At 35.2% G+C, this 20,094-nt stretch overlaps 1 protein-coding gene across 7 annotated transcripts in view; it reads left to right on the top strand.

Annotated features, from left to right (window-relative positions):
- The window catches only part of Pde1a (phosphodiesterase 1A), a 349,265-nt gene that overhangs the window by 271,803 nt on the left and 57,368 nt on the right, over positions 1 to 20,094 (top strand). For all 7 annotated transcript variants that reach the window (XM_048808123.1, XM_048808124.1, XM_048808122.1 and 4 more), the window contains 4 exons: positions 3,305 to 3,371; positions 6,754 to 6,870; positions 7,731 to 7,871; positions 16,277 to 16,377. In XM_048808123.1, the coding sequence (XP_048664080.1) occupies positions 3,305 to 3,371; positions 6,754 to 6,870; positions 7,731 to 7,871; positions 16,277 to 16,377 (426 nt within the window). The remainder of the gene's footprint in view (positions 1 to 3,304; positions 3,372 to 6,753; positions 6,871 to 7,730; positions 7,872 to 16,276; positions 16,378 to 20,094) is intronic.

Here is a 20,094-nt window from a genome sequence, read left to right as displayed (position 1 = left end):
TAAGGTACAAACCTTTGGATGATTTCCTATTTCACTTGGTAATGGGACCTCACTTGACCAGACACCTCTTTCTAGCCTCCTCTGCTGCTGCCCTCATCCTTGTCCAAACATCTCTACCAGCCTTGATTTCAATTCCAAGCACATTCCTAAACTCTTTCCTTCCTTGGAATTCTGCTAAAAATGATCCTCCCTGCTATCCTATGGGGCCCATTCTGTCTTTCCAGATCATTCTCTGATCCCTGTGGATTCTGGTCCTCCAGCACTACTCCAACCAGGAATTCACCTCATGGCACCTATTACTGTTTCTAATCATATATTGCTTCTTATTTTTTTTGTCTTTCTTCACCACTTATATAAACCTCACAAAAGCAGCAAGAATGTTTCCCTTATTTTTCCACTAAATATTCTACTGTTTAACACGGTGTTTGGCATAAGATAGGGTGTTTTTTTTTTTAAGGTTTTGAATTATATTTTATAATTATAGTAAAAACTTCCAAAATCAATGCATCATATTTTCAATCGGACTTCACCACCTGGAGGATCCCAGGAAATTCATTATTCTTTTTCAGAAACTTGTGATCCCAGGAAATTCATTATCCTTTTTTCAGAAACTTGTGATATATCACCAATCTACCAAAGCACAAGGAAACCAGATTAAGGTTCTTCCCACGCTCATTCTGATTCCAGGGGAAGTCATCTTAATTTCCATCTGATTTTCTATTTCTAATTTTCTATCATAGAATTCTATTCCTGATTATAGAACTAGAAATGTATGATGAAGAGGAAGTTTGTCTCTTTAGAAGGACAATCTTTCTTTACGTTCCATGTGGTGATAAAGTACATCGATAAGTCTTTCTTTATAGTTCACTTGGTGATACAGTATACTGATACTCATTTCTCATCCTCCTCCCAGTCTGAGAAACTCACTGGCACCAGAGTTTCCAATGATCCCAGGGAGCTCTGAGTGATGTGAGGGTTGGAATCAGAGGGACTGGCAGCAGATTGATGAGAACAGCTATAGTAATAGTAATACAGGCTTTCTTGTATGGAGTCTTTATTAGATTATGAAAGGCATTTATACCCTTTAGCCCCCACACAAATCCTTTTGCAAATAAATGGCATTAAATAGCATTCCAAAAGTCTTACCACCAGTCAGCAGCTAATTCCTGATTCAAAGCACATGTTCTCTTTGCAGGGATACTCCTTTCCCTGACATGATTTCACATCACTTAATGTCTTAAAATTTCTTATTCCTGATTGGTTTTTCCACTGAACCTTTTCCTGTTGACCACCTTTTCTTTTCTCCAGCACCTGTTTTTTTTTTAGAAATACTGACTAGAAAAATAGATAGAAAAGACTGTTCTCACAAAAACAAACACAACACCCACAACCAGGGATCCTTATTAGCAGTAATTATTTTCTAGATCTTTTGTGGTATGGTTTGTACCTTCCTTGCTCTGGAGGATTTAGAATAATTATAGCTATCTCAATGGAGTAATTAATATAAGTATTTTTATTTTTAAACTGCTCTTAAATCTTCCAATAGAGAGAATGGGTAAGACTAATTATTATACCTACACCCAAAATAGTTTACAGTTTTTTAAAATAAACGTAAAATTGAAACACAAAAACAAAATAACGAGGTGTCTGGAATAAAGTGAGAAGATATTTTTATAAGAAAAAAATCTAGGTTAAAGAGACAATTAAACAAAAATATTTTCATTCTGAGTTTCCAAGAAGTCAAAATTTAAAAGAAAAAGATGATAAATTACTTGGATTTTTTCACCTTTAAAAAAGATGATTTATATATAGAAACTGAGTAACATGTCTTCCAGATTTTTAATATAAAGTTCATTGATTAAAAAGGTTAGTATCTTCCACAGTGGTTTTACAAAAAAAAAAAAAAAAATGTATGATGTTTTCCTCAACAACTGTTTCTTAAATTGAGTGTATATGTCATTATATTTAATTGAATTATGGTGGTTGTTCAGGCATTTTTTGGGGAGTGGGGATTTGTAGAGAGCCATGTATCTTTCATGGTCCCAAATGAAAGTCAATCGCTATTTTGACACATTAAGGTATCTTCTTTTTTTGGTGCTGGTAATCGAACCCAGGACCTTGCACACATACATGATAGGCAAATGCTCTGCCACTGAACTGTATACTTCCAGCTCTGGTTTATGTCATTTTGGTTGCTTATCAGAAAAGGAAAACTCAAACCAATTACTGGTTAATAAAAACATTCTTGTTATTGATAATATTATGGAAATGGAAAGAATTTGGTTGTCTTTCTGAATCATCTTTCTTTAATATTGGATAAAAATTTGAACAAACTTAAGTAATTTTTGTCAATATAATCTCCTCCAGTGTATCCTTAACAACAACAACAAAAATAATCCCTGTGTAAATTTTGATGATGAGACCAGGGCAAAGGACAGGTAGCTGATTATCAAAGAAAAGGAAATGGTAGATAGCACTCCTCATCACCTGGTTGCTAACCACCTTGCGGGGAGAGAAAGGATCACATTTTCCAACATAAGTAACTGTCCCCTGGATGGCTCTCTTCTTGTCCTTTTGATCACCAGGTAGGCATAGGTGGGATGGGAGGAGGGAGCATGAGCAAAAAGGAAACCTAAAATCTATAAAAGGGGCAGGACACCCCCACTCCCTTGGGCACCAGCTCTGGACCCCTTTCTCTCCAGACAAGGTCCCACCCCCACTCATCTATCCTTTAGAAACATCTTGTTTTCTTGCCTCAGTGTTTCTTGGGTATTTAATCTTCAACACCAGGGGATCCGGGACCCAATCCTAATTTCAAGACTAGTTTCAATGATAGATATTTCCCCCCTTGCAATTTCTATTTTGTAAGAAAATAAAAGCAAGAATATATAAAGGAAATATTTTCATGACATTCAGCTTCCATTCTAAAAATTTTGGAATATAAATGCACATAAAATAAGAACTTGTGCTGTTGTGAATGTGGCAGTATGTTAGAAAGCGTAGCTGCTCATGCAAAGAGTTCATCTTTTAATTACATGAAATTCAAGGGAAGCTATCTTTACATGAAAACTAAAATCACATTAACTTTTACAGGGTAGTTGTGAGTAGAGAAAATGCTGTTGACTTCTATTACACTGTAGACAGATAAATGGTGCCTATAGTTAACACTGTTGCCACAAAAGGAATCTGTAACTAATGATAAAAGGTAAGCAAATTAGGAGTAATCATTTCCATTATATTTAAGGAAGAGATGAAAACTTGAAGCAAGTAAATTTTATAATACATTTATTTTTGTCTTTTTTAGGATGTACAGAAAATCCTATCACATGGTTGGTTTGGCATATCCAGCGGCTGTCATAGTAACATTAAAGGTGAAATAATTTCAATCATTTTCATTTATAAAATATTCATTTTTAAAAAGTCTTATTAAAATGGCTGAGAGAAAAATGAGAGTAGGCCTTTGTTGCAACCTGCATGTCGGAATGTAGAAATTGTTTTAACCATTTACAAAAGGTAATGTGTTCCAGATCATGACTCTTTGTAGACTTACATGAGGATTGATTTGCATTAATGAACTGTATCAATGCACATATATGCATGCGTATGTGCATGTGTGTGTGGTTTTCTTTTCTTCATGTTTTATTTAATTGGATCTTGAATTCCATTTTGAGATGGCACTAGTATTTGTCAGAATATACATATTTTTTGTTACATATATATTATGGAAGCCTTAAATACATTACAAAAAAAAAAAAAAACCCAAAAAATGTTTTAGTCAGCTGTGTTTAAAAGATACAGAAGAAAAGTATTTAAAATCTTGGGCCTGAGAAAATGCAAAGTATAAGAGAAAAATTGAGAAAAAAAAAGAAATTCTTTTTTCTTGTATCTGGCTTCTCCTGAGAATACCCTGTTCAGAGGTGTAATTGTGGTATTGTATGTGTTAGAAATAACTAGAGATGACACTCTGAGAGGAGAAGCTGGCGGCTCACTTGTCTGCATTTCCTGTGTGTGGGCATGCGTGTGCACATTTGTCACAGATGTTATTTCTACAGAGGCATTTTGTAGGATCCTCTGCTGAATTCTTAATTTCTTTCTGTCTCTTAATTTGGTTGGAGAAAGTAACTTTGTCTTCTAAAACTACTCCATGGTACTGTTAACCAAGAATTTATAGCATAATGGCAGCCAGTAAGACCTTGGACTGTTTCATTTCTCACCTATTATATTCCTTTCCTATTTTAAATTTGTATTGCTTATATTTGTGTTTTAATTTCCTTGTAAGCATCCTCTTTGTGTTTTCTTCTCTGCTGCATATTAGATTCAAATCTTATTAATTAAAAAGGTATTCACTTTCCTTGGATGTTTTAAAATAGAATTATGTTCCTGAAACTATAATACAAGTATATAACTAAAATGCCACAGTAGAGTATACTAATTATTCCTGTGTTCTGAAGAGATCTTGCTTTCCTGTTATTTCTTCTACCGTGTTCAAAGAAATTCCTTATTTTTATTTTATTTCTTTTTAAAAATCTTTGCCTAAAAACCAACTGAAAGTATGTTGGCATAGGAGAAGGTATCAGTTTTTCTGAAATGGGAATTTAGTAAAAACATATGCACTAAGAGGTTGAGGGAAGAACTGTCACCAAGTAAAGAATCTTTTAGTTAAATAATTTATTATCCTAGAAACCTCCTTGTCTTATTTGTTCTCAATGTGACAGTGCAGGAGGGAAGCATCTGCAATAGTTTACAAATGCAAATCATCATTATTTATGAAACTCCCCAAGAAACAGAGCTAACTCTTTACGCAGCAGGAATCCCTGGTTGGAACTCTAATAGCTGCCTTGAAAGAGTCTGAGCTAACTCTTCCTTGTTAGCTTTGGAATTTGATAAAAGATTTCTTGGCTTCCTTTGAGCTTTATTGATGGTAAAAATCCTTCTAACAGAAACTTTAGAGATTTTTAATTTACAAAGAGATAAAGCAAGTGTTTGGGGATCAAACTAGACCCAAATGGAAGATAAATAACAATGGCAGACAAGAAAACCAAAAGGTATTTCATGGATGTTTGGTTCCAAGGGATTGAAAGTACCATTTGAGGCTGTTACTGTTATGTTTTCAAAGGAAACCTTTTTTAAAAAAAGACTGGTGAAATACTTTTTATCAGATTTTCAGTTTAGTTTAAGCATGTTACAGCCCCTACAGTTGGCTTCCTTAAGAATGTTAAAATGTTAAATGAATGAAATTCTAAAAAGTGCCTGCTCAAATGCAAAAATTAATGCATAGCTTAAAGGTTGCCCATTTATTGTTCAGTACCAAATCTATTGCGTGTGTGTATATAAACACTGTCCTTTGCTAATAGTTCCCAATCATCTTTTGAACTGAATTTTGTGCTTTAGATTCTGTTTGTGTGTTTGTTTTTAGAAAAATATGAGGTAGCTAAAGTGGTTGATTCCTCCCCCGCCCCCCACTGTCACTGTATTTTCCCAGCACACCTGCTTCCCTACAAGCTTGCCTGTTTCCCTACAAATTGCAAGAAATAACACCAATTACTATTCTCCTCCTCAATTAGAAGGCCCACTTCTTTTTCTTACCATCAGTCCCTGGAGAAAAGTATAACTGGGTCAGCTTAAGTCAGAAGGAGTAATAACAAGGTAGTATGCTCTCTTCCTCCTGTGGTATTTGTATCCTGCAAGAGGAGAGAAGGTATCAAAACTTCTAGCCTAATTACTGTTACCCGGTGGTGGCCTTCCATGAAACTGAGGCAGCACAAATTACCCTCTTTAAACTCCATTTCTTGTGATCAAGTCAGAAAGATTTCAGACATATTGCTCACAGTAACAGGCATGAGTTTATTAGAAGGGATGGGAAAAGTAGGAAGGGGACATTCTCATGGGAGAGAGTGGGTCCTCTCCCAGATAAGAGTAACTGTGTGCCTATCCTGCACTCTAGTTTTATTGGGGATCCCAGAGAAGTTTCCAGAGAGTCATGCCCAGGTTCACCTCTTGAAATTTGAATGACCACAGGATGACATCAGACCTTTAAGTCCCCACTGCTATAAAAACTTTAGGTCACTTTGGCCCATGCTGACCAGATTCTAACTGGCTTCTTAAGCACAAAATCTTCCAGATTTTATGGCTAACAGGAATTATCTTAATCTCTCTGAATTCTAGGATCTGGTCTGTGAAAAGGTCACAAAAGTAAGGGTAACTTAAATTCTTGTTATCAACATTATTTTATTACTTCAGGACTGCATTTCTTCTGTAGGTAACAGGAAGTTTGCTGAGGAATGTGACATATCTTTTCCTCTTAAGCCAGGTAGAGATGTAGATAAATTGCTTCTTGGAAAAGAAAGCATGTGGGGTGAGCACAGTGGACCCATCTTATAGAATTATTCCCTTAACCATTCACATCTGTCTGTCCCCTATCATTACTTACTATAATGCTGAAATTCCAAGCAAAGCAGCAGGTGGGTGGGAAGGGGGAAAAATTGGGTCTATATTCCCTATATTCTTCAATTGATATCACCTGTATCACTAGCAATTCTACTTCAGGACAGGACCCAATCTGGGAAGATGTTTTATGGCAGGCATTTTGGCCTCACACTTTGTGACCCTGGTGATATCATACTCTGGTAAAATCCAGTTTGACATGCTGAATTGAAATATGACCTGCTGCCTAATCTCTCAAATAATTTTCCATACAAAACCACAGAACTATATGATATTGTCACCTAACATATTTACTCTATTTTTTTATAGGATGTCGATAAATGGTCTTTTGATGTCTTTGCCCTAAATGAAGCAAGCGGAGAGCATAGCCTGAAGTTTATGATCTATGAACTGTTTACCAGATACGATCTTCTCAACCGCTTCAAGGTCAGAAGTGTGGAAGGAAAGTGAAATACCTTTAGAATCAGCTATTTGAATAATAATGAAAATATAGAACACTGATTAATTAATTCACTTTAGAATGTTTCTAGTTAGCAGGTACAGATCTAAGGTTGAATTCACCACATGATGAAACTATTCTCTGGATCACCAACATATCTATATATCTATCTGGGGACCATGAGGCCAGGACTGCCTCTTTCCAATAAGATTCCTTGCTCCACTGATCACTTACAGAACACTCATATGGGGATTGGAAGTTACATCTTAAAGAACTAAGACAGATCTTCAGTGTTCCCAAAACATAGTAATCCTCTATTATTAGCTTTTCTTACACTGAAATGATGGGCCTTCTAATCCACTTCATTTGGAGCCATCTAAGCAACAGATTAGAGTTAGGACTTCTGAGCAGTCTGCTGCTGCTGTTAACTTTCCTGTAGAAGCATGGCATTGTTGGAGATAGAAAGTGCTGGGAAATTGTCTATTTTAATGCCTTTGTATTATAGATTGGAAAAGTAGGCCTTACAGATTATAATTGAAAATATTTTCCCTTTTAAAAACAAATTGTTTTCCTTGACTCAGGAAGATATAAAAATGTAAACATTATATAGTGTGGGTTAGACCATTTTTTCATCCATCTGCTTTAAGTACTTGGGGGTTACAATACTTCTCAGGATTAAAAACTAACATGTTAACGACGTGTGGTTTTATTCTATAACAATCCAGATTCAACTTAAAGAAATTACTGCCCACATCTGACTCATTGTGTTTATCCCAAAACCTGTGCTCAAGTTGATATAGTGCCACTCTTGAGGCCAAAATATAACCATATTTATCACTTTCCACAGATTCCTGTTTCTTGCTTAATTGCTTTTGCAGAAGCTTTAGAAGTTGGTTACAGCAAATACAAAAATCCTTATCACAATTTGGTACATGCAGCTGATGTCACTCAAACTGTGCATTACATAATGCTTCATACAGGTATCATGGTAAGAATGCTTTTATAATAACTTTGTTAGTTTGGAGACAGTATATTCCACTACTGAGAATTTCTCTTGTTTCTTTAATGCCATAGAAGTTTTATTAAAAGTAATAATCTTTTAGAATTTTGAGGTTGAGTTATTTTTCAAAAAATATTTTAACTCAATGAAAACAAGACATCTAGAGGTAAATAAAAATATAATGACTTTCCAAAATTTAGACTAGAGAACATTTTTGTGAGAACATCTTCAGAGTAAAAGAGAACTTTTCCCACATTGTCTCATTTTCTCAGAAACTAACATTTGGAGTTTTTTTTTTTTTCTGTTACATTGCTAATCACAGTCAAATATTCAGAAGAATTTGGGGAAATTATTCATGTAAATTTTTCCAAATGCCCTTTCTTCTTTGCATTTTAATGAATCAATGGATAAGTGAAGAAATGATTCAGCAATGCAAATCCTAGGATATCAATGAGTATAAGACAGAAAGTCTGATACTGCTTAGAGTTTCTGTAATGTCTTGGAGTTGAAGATGACTCCCAGAGAGTGAAAAGTGAGAAATAGGACTTCTGAAGGTGCCAAATTGAAATGAATTCAACAGGATGTGGGTCATGTGAGTATAATGGGGATTTAGAGATGCTGCTTTTGCTAAAAACTCTGACTCTTCATTTGAGCCTGCTGATGCCCAGTGGGTCACTAAAAACAGGATAAAACTTGGCATCTCTGCCTTTGTTATTACCTTAAATCTTGGCTCATATCCCTGCTGATTCTACACATAGGCTTGTTAATCATTTAAGGAATACAATACAGGGTTTATTATCCCTAAACTTACATAATGTACCTTATCCCCCTTTAAGACTGAAGACATCAAAATAAGATAACTTGGATATTTTCAAGATTTTCAAGGACATTCAACTGCTTGGAGTGCTTCCTAGAAGTCTTTAGTCATTGCCCTAAATCTGCAGTCTCTTGGACTCTAGAAACAGCAACACATCACAGACAGATCACCCCACGATCAGATTGCCCCACTAAGTGGGATCAATTGCCCTATTATAGGAATTGAGGCTATCCCACTAAAGTAGGAACAATTATCTCATGGAAACCAGATTGCCCCTTAAAAGAATAAAGCCTTCTCCACAGCAACCGCACAGAACTAATCTTGAGATAATGATCAATCAGACCATGGCCTGAACAGGATGATATACTCTGTCAGTTTTACAAAGCCTCAGCCATACAAGCCCCCATTCCTTAGCTTTGTTCCCCTTCTCTATGAACTTCAAAGTTTCTGTCAGACCCTGGAACAAATATTTGATCATTGTATCTGTTCTTCCCGTTGTGGCATCCTGATTAAAATGTTTTTCCTGTCCTTTACCACTGCTCATCTGATTGGCATATTAGGATGAGTGATTGAGCTTAGTCTCATATTGGTATTAACAGAGCTTGGGCCTTCCCCCAAGGACTTTGTTAACATGAGGACACCGAATCAATGCCTTCTTGATTTCTCTGTATTCTAGCCTATACAGGCTAAAATGGTACCATAAAATTCCCACAAATGGATTATTTTACCAAATCCCATAATATGCATTACCCGTCTGTTTAGAAATCAGAAGCTAAAATATTTATATTATCAGCAACAGTAATTGGTATTTGGTTCTATGAGACTTGGGCTTTTTGGGGCCCAGAGAACCTCAATAACCTCATCACTCTGTATCATAGACTATATCCTAACTTGATCTCAAGCAAATCCTCTGGGGCTTTAGCAGAGACTCCTAAAGAGCTTGAAAACTTATAACTTGTGCAGGATTCTCTAAGCTTTAGCATATGCAGAATATTTACATCATTATGGCTTCCCCCGTCCCAAGAAACCAGCTATGATGTTTACTACACATAACAATCCATTTACTAGGATTCCTCCAACAGTGTCTTATATGGTAATCAAAGAAATTGTTCCTCATTTTCTTTGCCTCTTAAATTGTGTAGATCCTTTAATGTCTTGGGCTGAGATCCCACTCCTGCCCCATGTTCCAATATATCTACTGCTAAAAACAAGCAAAAAACCACCAATAACAGAAAAACCACTCCAAATCATAATGATTTTAAAAATAATTTGTTATTGTCTCTTAAGGCTCTGTGGTTAAAAGATTTCCAACTAGGAGACTCTCACTGGGTGTCCTTCATGTGATTATGGCCAGCTAGCAACTGTGGCTAGAGACATCTGAAACCAACACTGGGCATGGCATTCAGGATGGCTCAGTTACAGGACGGGTAGTTTGTATGGCTATTGGCTGGGAGCTCAGCTGGGAATTAAAGGAATTTTTTGGAATTTTACCACAATTTCATTCAAATATATATTCTGTGACAAATTTATCTTTTTAAAAGTAGTATATTTGAATTACTTTATGTTTCTCTTTCTAGTGTGCATGCATGTGCATGCTAGAAATTCTTTTAAAACTTTTTGGCTTTGAAAAAGTTAACTGAAAAACGACACATTAAATGTCACTCGAAAATGTAAAATGAACTGATTAGATTTCCTCAGAACAAGATGGACTGAGAAAACGATGCCTACATCAGTAAATAAACTGTACGCTTAATTATAAAGTGAAATTAGAAAACACGTGCCATTTAGGGCTGGGAGGTAACTAGAATTTCGTCATCTTAAAATATGTTTCTTCTCAAGAACATTTTGTTTTGTTTTGCTTGCCACAAGTGTGAAGAGAGCTAAATGAAAGTCTAATTTAACTTTAGAATCTCTGGTCTGAAGGTGACATTGGAAAGACAGGAGGAAGAGATGTCATATTAATGCATAAATAGAGAAATTTAAGTCCACAATGTAACTTCACCCTCAGATTTACAAGGAAGATTTGCTGCAGGACATAATAAGCCATTCCATCTTCTCTGGAAGGCTGAGGAATCCGGCCCAGTCCTGGCATCACGCCGAGAATGCTGCAGTCATTAGTATAGATCACATAGTCTCTTTCTGAGAAGGCCTCGGCTTATCAAACAGAAATGTAACTTCCCCTGCTTTATCAGGATTGGCATAGAAACCTGTTCCTAATTTTATTCATCCTTTAGCAAAAATGTATCAGTGGGCTTTTTACTTGCCCATTAGTCTGCCCATTGCAGAAATAGTCTGGTGGTAGACTTTTAGTGTTTCCCAGGATCAGGAAAGTGCGTTTAAACTACAAAGAATGATGAGAAATTTCACAATAGGTGGTGAAAGGGAAGGCAGAATGAATTCATAAATGTGTTGACTATTTTGTCAAAACCAGGTTTCACTGCCAGCTTGACAGTTTTGGGAAAGTTATTCTAGTAAGCTTTTCTCTAGATGAAAAGATGGTAGGTAGTCAGTGAATATTAATTTTCTTACATGTGAACATGTTCGTTATTTGAAATGACAAAGCATTTCAGAAATATTCTTTTAACTAAAACTCTTCAGTCGTTTCTCACCACCTGGATTTGGTGAGGAGAAGACTGGGTCACTCTAGTGTTTTAGATGATGTCCTGCTATTTCAGGACGGCCCAATCAGTGTGGCATGTATGGAGCACTTCAGTGACAGCCTGACACTGTCAGGTGACTAATGCATATTGTCATCTGCAAGGTATTCCAAGGACTGCAGAATGGTGCCTGGGAAGGATTATGAGGAAGCCATTGTCTTCCTGGTTTGTTAAAAGCATAAAGACACCCTGGAGCCTAAGAGCTGACAGTATAGGGGAGGCTTGACATTAGTACAACCACTTGCCTCCTTTACTCTCCTTTTGTCATATGAATAACTTGTAGCCCTGAGCCACAGTGACAGTGATGTGCAAAAACTCAATCCATTTGCTAAAGAGCTAATGGTTTAAGGAGTGCTGCCAAGCTACCTCTAGCTGTCTCTTTAAATATGAAATCATCCAAGGACCTTGGCCAGGGAACACTTGCATTTGAAGGCTCTTGGCACTTTGCTCTAATACTCAGAAGAGAGAGATGATTTGAAATCTATTTCTTTTTGAACATGTACTCCATTGATATGTCCCAAAGCAGTCTCCCATACTTTGGAATGACTCAATTTTACTCTGATCAGTCTACAGAAAATGTGGTGCTATGTCCCTACTGTGCAAAGTATGTAGAAATTCTCTCCTTCTACGTGGCTTCCCATCCAACAGTTTGGTAGAGTGGAAAGGGTGTGGGCTTGGGAGGCAGCCAGACAGATTTGAAAGCATGCTCTGCCACTTCCTAACCAGCTAGCTCTCTACTTGGTTCCCTTATCACTTAAATGTAGTTTAAGATACTGATCACCATACAAGAAGAGTCATTACATCTTATTTGTAAAGCACTTAACCTAGAGTCAGAAACAAATAGCTATCAACACATACCCTTATATTATTTTAATATACTAGTTTGCTGGTAAATGACAATTAACTATCTTAGGCTAGTCAAAGGGATAGGAAAAAAGGTGTCTATCCCCATAACTTCAGGCCAAAATAATTGCTATTTTTTCTTTTAAGACATAGTAGAAACTAGGAAATCAATGTGATCCTCTGACCTGAAATTCTCCCCGCCCTGTATAAACACAGGGATACTGTTCTATCACATACACATACAAAGTAATTCAGATAGGAAAATTATAAGTCTTAAAGCCTAATTAGCTTTTGCCCATTTATGTATTGTTAAATTAGTTAAAAATTCTGCTTTTGAAACCTCAAAAGCATGTGTTCAGTATGCTGCCTCCTTCAGGAGTGCATGCTATTGTGATTGACAGAAGGAGCAGAAATGCTGGAGTCAATGTTAGTTTGAACTTCTGCTCTTTCACTAAATGTCTATGTGACCTTTGGCTGCATGGATATCGATCCAGTTCCTTAGGATTCAGTTTTGTGGAATGCAATGTAAGGATAAAAATATTTACCTAGCAAATGGTAAATAGGAGGTTTACAAGAATTAAATTATACCATCTTAAGTATCTGTTAAGTTGGTTCCCACCTTTTCTGTCATCATTACTTACACACCTAGTGACAGTCAGTTCCTCCTTGTGATATAATTTGAGGATGTAGGATTAGTCTATCTGAGCATTTCTCCCGCAAAATGCAACCTTGACATTGTAATAGGACAATGTCTCTATTACTCAAGGCTCATCATTTTGACCCCTTGTTTCTGTCCACTAGGAACCAAAAGAACCTGGGTTTTATAGGGACCACTGTTCTAAATGGGAAGAGTGGTATGATTCACGCTTTCTAGATTGTGAATTATTTACAAAAATCTATGAATCTAACCATCCATTTTTTGAGTTAAAATGTCATCGGACATCAGCATAAAATAAATGAACAGCTAAGGAGTTAATAATCAGTACAAAATTCTACTTTTACTGAAACCTAAAAGATGTGATTCTCAATTAAGTGTGAAAGTTCAATGTTTATCTTCTTCCAAATTATTTTACACTATAAACTTAATTATCAAGGTCACAGTATATCAGTAAATAAATGGATTCAGGGAGGATGTTCTATTTTTGGAAGGCAGCAATTAATTAGAAAAAAACAGGAAATACATTTATAATCAATTTTGACAGCTAGAAAGATAATAATTTTAAATACTTATGAGATAATCTATAATTAAATTCCATCTCTGATTATCTAATTTCTTTACTTTTGCAACTTCACATTCAATATTATCTTAGTGAATAGTGGATGTTGCTTTCTTTTAAACCACAGTTTAATCTATAGATTCATAAGTGTAACTAGTAAGACATACTTTAAGAAAATAGGTATGTTTTTTTTTTCCAGGAAACAATTTTCTTTAATAAAACAATAGGTTTCTGGGGTATAAAATCTGGTTTAATTCAATTTCTATTCATTTCATGGTGTTTAGTTCCACAGTCTCAATAGGAATATTGGAGGCTCAATCCCAGTTCAGCCTATAACACAGGCCATTAATAAGGTCACTTTCTTCCTCTTAATGACACAATTAAATGCATCTATAAACACAGAACAGTTACTTATAAAAACTCCCTTTGGTTAAGAAAATCATTTCTGCTTCAGTCATCCAACTGTGAGGCATTTATACTTGAATTGCAATCAGTTAAGATATGTTAGCTGTTATTTTCTAGATTTAATGCCTTAAACAATTTACTTAAAGTAGCAAGTTTTGTAAAATGTCATCTATTCTGTATTTTACTACATGGCAAGGCTCATGATAGGCACACTGCATACATTAACTCTAAACTTTCCTCAAAAACCTCACAAAAAATGATCACTAATCCCATTTTAATGGGAACTGTAGCTGAGAGGGTAAATAACTTATTTTCCTGAAGATCAACAGAAATTTGAAACCAGAATTGTCTGAATGCATAGTTTTTTTCTGCTACTCTTAACTACCTTCTTCTTATGCAAAACTAGTGACATTCTGTTTGACAAGCTGATATTGAGTTCCTGTTATGTACCAAATGCCATGAGAGGTCCTGTGAAGGAAACAAAGATTAGTAAGACCATGCCTTTGCCAACTCTGAAATTCAACAGTTGTCACTTGGTTCATTTTTGACTCATGACCTTCAACATCTGCCTCTTGCCTTTTATACAAAATCCAAATCCATCAGTTCTAATCGAGGAGGCCATCCATTTTTTTCATAATTTCAATCCTCTTTTCCACCTCACTTTTTAATTGATTCTTAAGCACAATTGTACCATCGGTAATTGTACTTTAATACAGGGCTCTAAAGTATCATTCTATATTTGTGCTTTCCACGTAAAATCCTCATTCCCCCAACCCTGCACTTAACTACCAACCTTTGTCCATCTTCTTCCCAAATCCTCCATTCCTGCCATCAGGTACCATCTACTTGCAGCACTAATACAACTTTCTGTGACGGTGGAAATACTTTGTACCTATGGTCTTCTATTTGAAGGCAACCAACTGTCACATATGAGCAGTGAGCATGTGAAATGTGCCTACTACAACTAGGAGAATGAATTTAATTTTACTGTCTTTCATTTATTTTTAATTAAATTGTCACATGTGATTACCATGTTGGAGAGTAGAGTAAAAGTACTATGCAGAATGGGAGTGACGAATAAACTAATTGTTGCTAATAAACTTTAATAGTACAGAAACTTTATTTGGCTTTTCAGTCTGTAACAGAAAGATCAATCCTGGATTTTAAGTGAGAGCAATTTTCTTTCCTTTATTGCTATTAAGTTTTATTACACAGTCATGTATGTGTTATGTATAGAAAATTTGGTAAATTCTTATAAACTCTTCTAAATCTTTAAATATAAAAATGAAGTTCAGTTTCTCTCATGAGCAAAGTAAATATCTTCAGCTTTTAGATGGACCTTTTTGTTATAATGGAGTCTTTTAAAATAAACTTTAATTATGTATAAACTATATGGTAAAAATCACTAGTCTGATGGTGGTCTCTGAGGGCTCTTTTATAAACATACTAATTCTAATCATGAGGGCTTTATTCTTATGACTAAATTAGCTCGTAAAATTCCTACCGCTTAATAACATCCCACTGGGAGTTAGAATTTCAACATATGATATTGGGATCAGTACACAAACATTTAGGGCATAATGTAGAGTTAAGAAAGAAATACAATATTTCTTTTATCCTGGTCTTTATACTTTCTTTCCTAACCAGATGTCCTTTAATCTTGTTAACTAGCTGCCTGATTCCCTGAATATCACTTGAACTTTGTTATCTGCTGTTTAGATCTTGCTGGAGCAAAGCTTGCTAGTTGTTGGCTTCATGTGTAAGTCTAGAAACATTGCTTCATGCTCCTCTAATTTTGACTGTATTCACACCTCCATTGTTCTTACGTGGTGGCCATTCCAGTTTAATTAGTGGCCATAACCTTGGGTAGCAATATTTGAAATATGGCATCTCAGATGCCAGATGGTGTCTACTCAGGATCCTGTTTATGCTTGTCAGCTCTATGAAGACTTTTGTTATAGAAGTTGATGCTTGTACATGTACATTTGTGGGCATTTTCTCTAGTGGTAGACAACGAAAAATCTGTTCCTCATATTTTTGTTTTATTTGTTTATTTGTTTGTTTTTAGTTAATGATCCCCAACTGGAATTAAAGGTATATTTGAAAAAAAAAATCACTAGTCTGTAATTGATTTCATAAATACCCAAACTGGTAAAGCTGTGAAATCAAAGTCCAGTCAGTCTTTTAAATCAAAGAATTCTTTTTCCAGTTAGCAAACACAATTATATTTTGAATTTTAAGTTTTGAACTTATAAGCCATGAAATAATCATTGATCTCATGAAGGGTTCATTATACACAGTAAATGGAGGAAAAATGGAAGAACAATTCATTTAAAAGAAATGTAATATAATTTTATATGATTCATGTACTGTAGGCACTGAAAATCTTTTTCACACAAAGAAAAGATGGCTTCTTCTTTATAAATATGATGAAACTTTTCTTTAATTTACTAGCACTGGCTCACTGAACTGGAAATTTTAGCAATGGTTTTTGCTGCTGCCATTCATGATTACGAGCATACAGGGACCACAAACAACTTTCATATTCAGACAAGGTAAGTTCAATAAAGTATTAACTTTTATAAGTTAAAATTTAAAATTCACTTTCTGCATATTATTGATTTTTAAAAGAATTTGTTAAAAATAAAGATTCTAAAAAGAATAGGTATAATGGAGTTTTACCAAAATTTCTTAAGCTATGGCCATTAAAATAAAACAACTACTATTGTTCAAGAATCTCATGTATATTTTATGACCTATTTAGCAACTTAAAGTATGTAAGAAAATTTCTCTCTTCCCAAAACTTATACTGTAAACTGTTATACGTCTATTCACTGAGACAAATCTGTGACATATTGTTTAAGGTATTGGTTTGGTGTAATTATGTACTTGAAAGTAGTAATTTGCACTTCTGAAAAACATTCAGAGATCAAAGAAATTCTTTTTCCAGGCCAGTGTTAAGTATAAATATAAAATAATTGAAAAATTAAATTATTTGATAATAGCTATAATGGATGTTATTTGAATCAAAATACTAGAGATGAGTATTAGTCTGCTAGAGTTGCCATGACAAAATATGACAGACTGGATGGTTTAAACAATGTGGGTTTATTTCCTCACAGTTTTAGAGGCTGGGAGTCCAAGGACAAATGTCAACAGGTTTGGTTTCTTCTGAGTCCTATCTTTCAAAGGAAACAGAGGTCTTGCAGACAGCTACCTTCTTGCTGTGTCCTCATCTGATCTTTTTTTAATTGAAAGTATTCCTTGGTATCTCTTTCTTTTCTCATAAGGATATTAGTCATATTTGATTTTGTTAGCACCTTTATATTACCTCCCCCTTTTAACTTGAATTACATCCTTGAAGGCTCAATCTCCAAATATAGTCCCATCCAGGTTTAGGACTTTAACATTCAAATGTGGGGGAAGACACAATTCAGTCTGTAAGAAGAGGTACCCTAAGCTCTTTTAAGTTAGGCACCTTAGTACCTACGAGTTAGAAAGTAGTCCAGGACCCATCAGGACCAATTCACTTTATATATGTGGTATTCTGATTCTTCCAAAATCTTCCACTAGTCAAAGATGCCTAAAAAGGAAGTGTAAGCTAAGAAACTGATAAGCCTCTAGAGCCATCATAGAACTATGTTCTCATCAAGGGAAAACTAAATTTGGTTACTTTTGGTTTATTTGTTTCATTTTAATGACTTTGTATCTTAGAGAAATTATGGGTTTATAGAAAAATTGAGCAGAAAGCAGAGTTCCCATATAATCCCCTCAGCTTCCCCCTGTTAGTAACATAGGGCATCAGTGTGGTACATTTGTTACAATTGATGAACTGATATTGATACATTAGTACTACCTAAAGTCCATAGTTTGATTGGGGTTCTGATTTCCTTTTTATAGATTCTATGAGTTTTGAGAAATATGTAATGCCATGTAGCTACCATTGTAGTATCCTACTGGTTTCACTGTCCTAAAAGTCCCCTGTGCTTCAGTATTCATTCCTCCTTTGCTCACCTTTTGTCTCTGGAAGCCACTTATCTTTATAATGTTGTATTAGTTTTCTAGATAGTTTTCTGTATAGTATTTCTTTTTCCAACGTGTCATGTAGTTGAGCTTTCTTTCATTTAACAGTATATGTTGAAGGTTCCTTCGTGTTGTCCAATGGCTTCATGACCCATTGTTTTCATCATTGAGTAATATTCTGTTGTATGGATGTATCACAGTTTATCTATTCATCCATTGAGATAAATCTTGGTTACTTCCAAATTCTGAAACTTAGAATAAAGCTGCTTTAAGCATACATGTGCAAGTTTTTATGTGGTTGGTTCATTTGGGTTTTTAACAGAAATATTTTTAGCAACTGATTTTCTGGATATGAAGTGTTATTGTTTTGATGTGGAGAATATATATAGAAATAGCTCATTAAGATATTAGACATTTTAGAATTTAAAAGTACCTAAGGCGATTGAGATTCATGTTTTAGATCACCTAGTCTAAGCCTCACAATATAAGAAGAAAAGTCAAAGATTTCTAGTGGTACAGTATCCTATCCAGATGCACCCAGTTAGGGGACAACAGTGCCAGGATATGAAGCTGAGAAGAGTGACACACTCTCAATCCAGTTACAGACACAATCTTCTCTCACAGCCAGAGAAAGATACATGGTAGATCTAATCTTTTATAGCCTGTAATGAGAGGTGTTTATATTTCATGGCCTTTGGATGGAGACAGAGAAAGGACTGAAATTCAAACAGGGACATGTTGGGGAAGGCATTCTGTCCCACTCCTGGAATAAAGAAAATCCAAATTCCCCAGAATGACATAGAATGAAAGGAAAAGGAAAACCTTGGAATCTGGTTGTACAGTAGGAAAGTTACTGATCTACGTGTATTTGCAAAGTATAGAGTTAAGCATCAAAGAGAGAGAAGATATTGTTTTTGCTTATCCAAGTCTCTACATTCATGGAATCCTTAACAAGGAGAATTTAAGTAGATAGACCATTACTGAGCTTAGCTCTATATAGGACAATCGTTTTTAGGGTCTGGAGAAAGGATCAAGTGATTGTTACCAATGAGTACTTCTTGTCTTCTGTTTTGAAAAGTGAAGGCAATGGACTGGCTTTTCGTACCCACAGTGCTAGGTCACCCCAACTGGATGAAAAGTCCTAATTATCTCCTGCTTTGGACTGTGGAGGAAAAGAAAGGGGAGGAAAAGGAGGATGGAGGAAGATGAAGACATGGAGGGGCAAGAGGGGGAAGGGAGGAAGAACAATCAATCTTCTCCAATTTTATATTAAGAAACTGCATAAAATGGGGAGAGCCTTATATTTTACTTATTTTTTAAATAAATTGTCTAACAGGGCCAATTATTTAATAGATTAATTCTATATGTACTTGAAATTTTCATGAGCAAAAAATGTTGTAATGAACAAAATGCAGCAATATAATGTGCTTTTTCACTATGCTATTGCCTTCACACTTTGTCAAAGCATGTATAAGGTCATATGTCACTCTTAGCAATAATTCTATTGTATTTTGTATTATTCATTTTGCTTGGATTTAGAATGTTGTCCTAATATTGAAGTTCATTTACCATATAAGACAAGATAACTGAAAAGTAATTTAAAACATCAAGCCAGGTGAGATTTGAGTTCAATACAGATAGTATAATGCATGAAATCCTTGAAAGTGTAAATAAATGGAAATAATTTTCTCTTCATGAACACAAAATGTGGAGCTACATGTTACCATGGATACTGAATGTTGCTTATAGTCTTGTTCTTTTCTTAGCAGCTAAAGACCATCTCAAATATTAAGACCATGTTGTATTCTCAGCATTCTTGTTGAATTTATGAGACAAAATCTTGCACACTTTTTACAATTAAATCTGGTTCAAAAACAGTATCTTTCCTTATTTCTGAATGGGAGAGACATGTGATACTTTGAGCCATATTAAACCATAACCCTGACAAGGCTGCTATAGCTGCATTTGGGTCCATGAGACACAAATGAAATCACTGGAAAATCATTTTTTCCTATGATCTCAGGCAATACTCATGGTATTTTACTGGAAATGCCCATGGTATTTTACTCAGTCGAGATCTACTTAATGACCTCTTCAACCAGGTTACATGTATGCTTTCCTAGTCGCTTGCTCTTTATTGTTATGATTATCAGTAAGGGATTTTTCAGCCTTAACTAGGATTACTAAAAGAAGTCTATGTTGAAGATATGTGCTATTAGCTCAATATATATGCGGCATCACCTTTATTA

This window comes from Marmota marmota, unplaced genomic scaffold (assembly GCF_001458135.2).
Source record: "Marmota marmota marmota unplaced genomic scaffold, marMar, whole genome shotgun sequence".
Classification (NCBI taxonomy): Eukaryota; Metazoa; Chordata; class Mammalia; order Rodentia; family Sciuridae; genus Marmota; species Marmota marmota.
The sequence above is the reverse complement of the archived record's forward strand: the minus strand, read 5'-3'. Positions and strand labels throughout refer to the sequence as shown.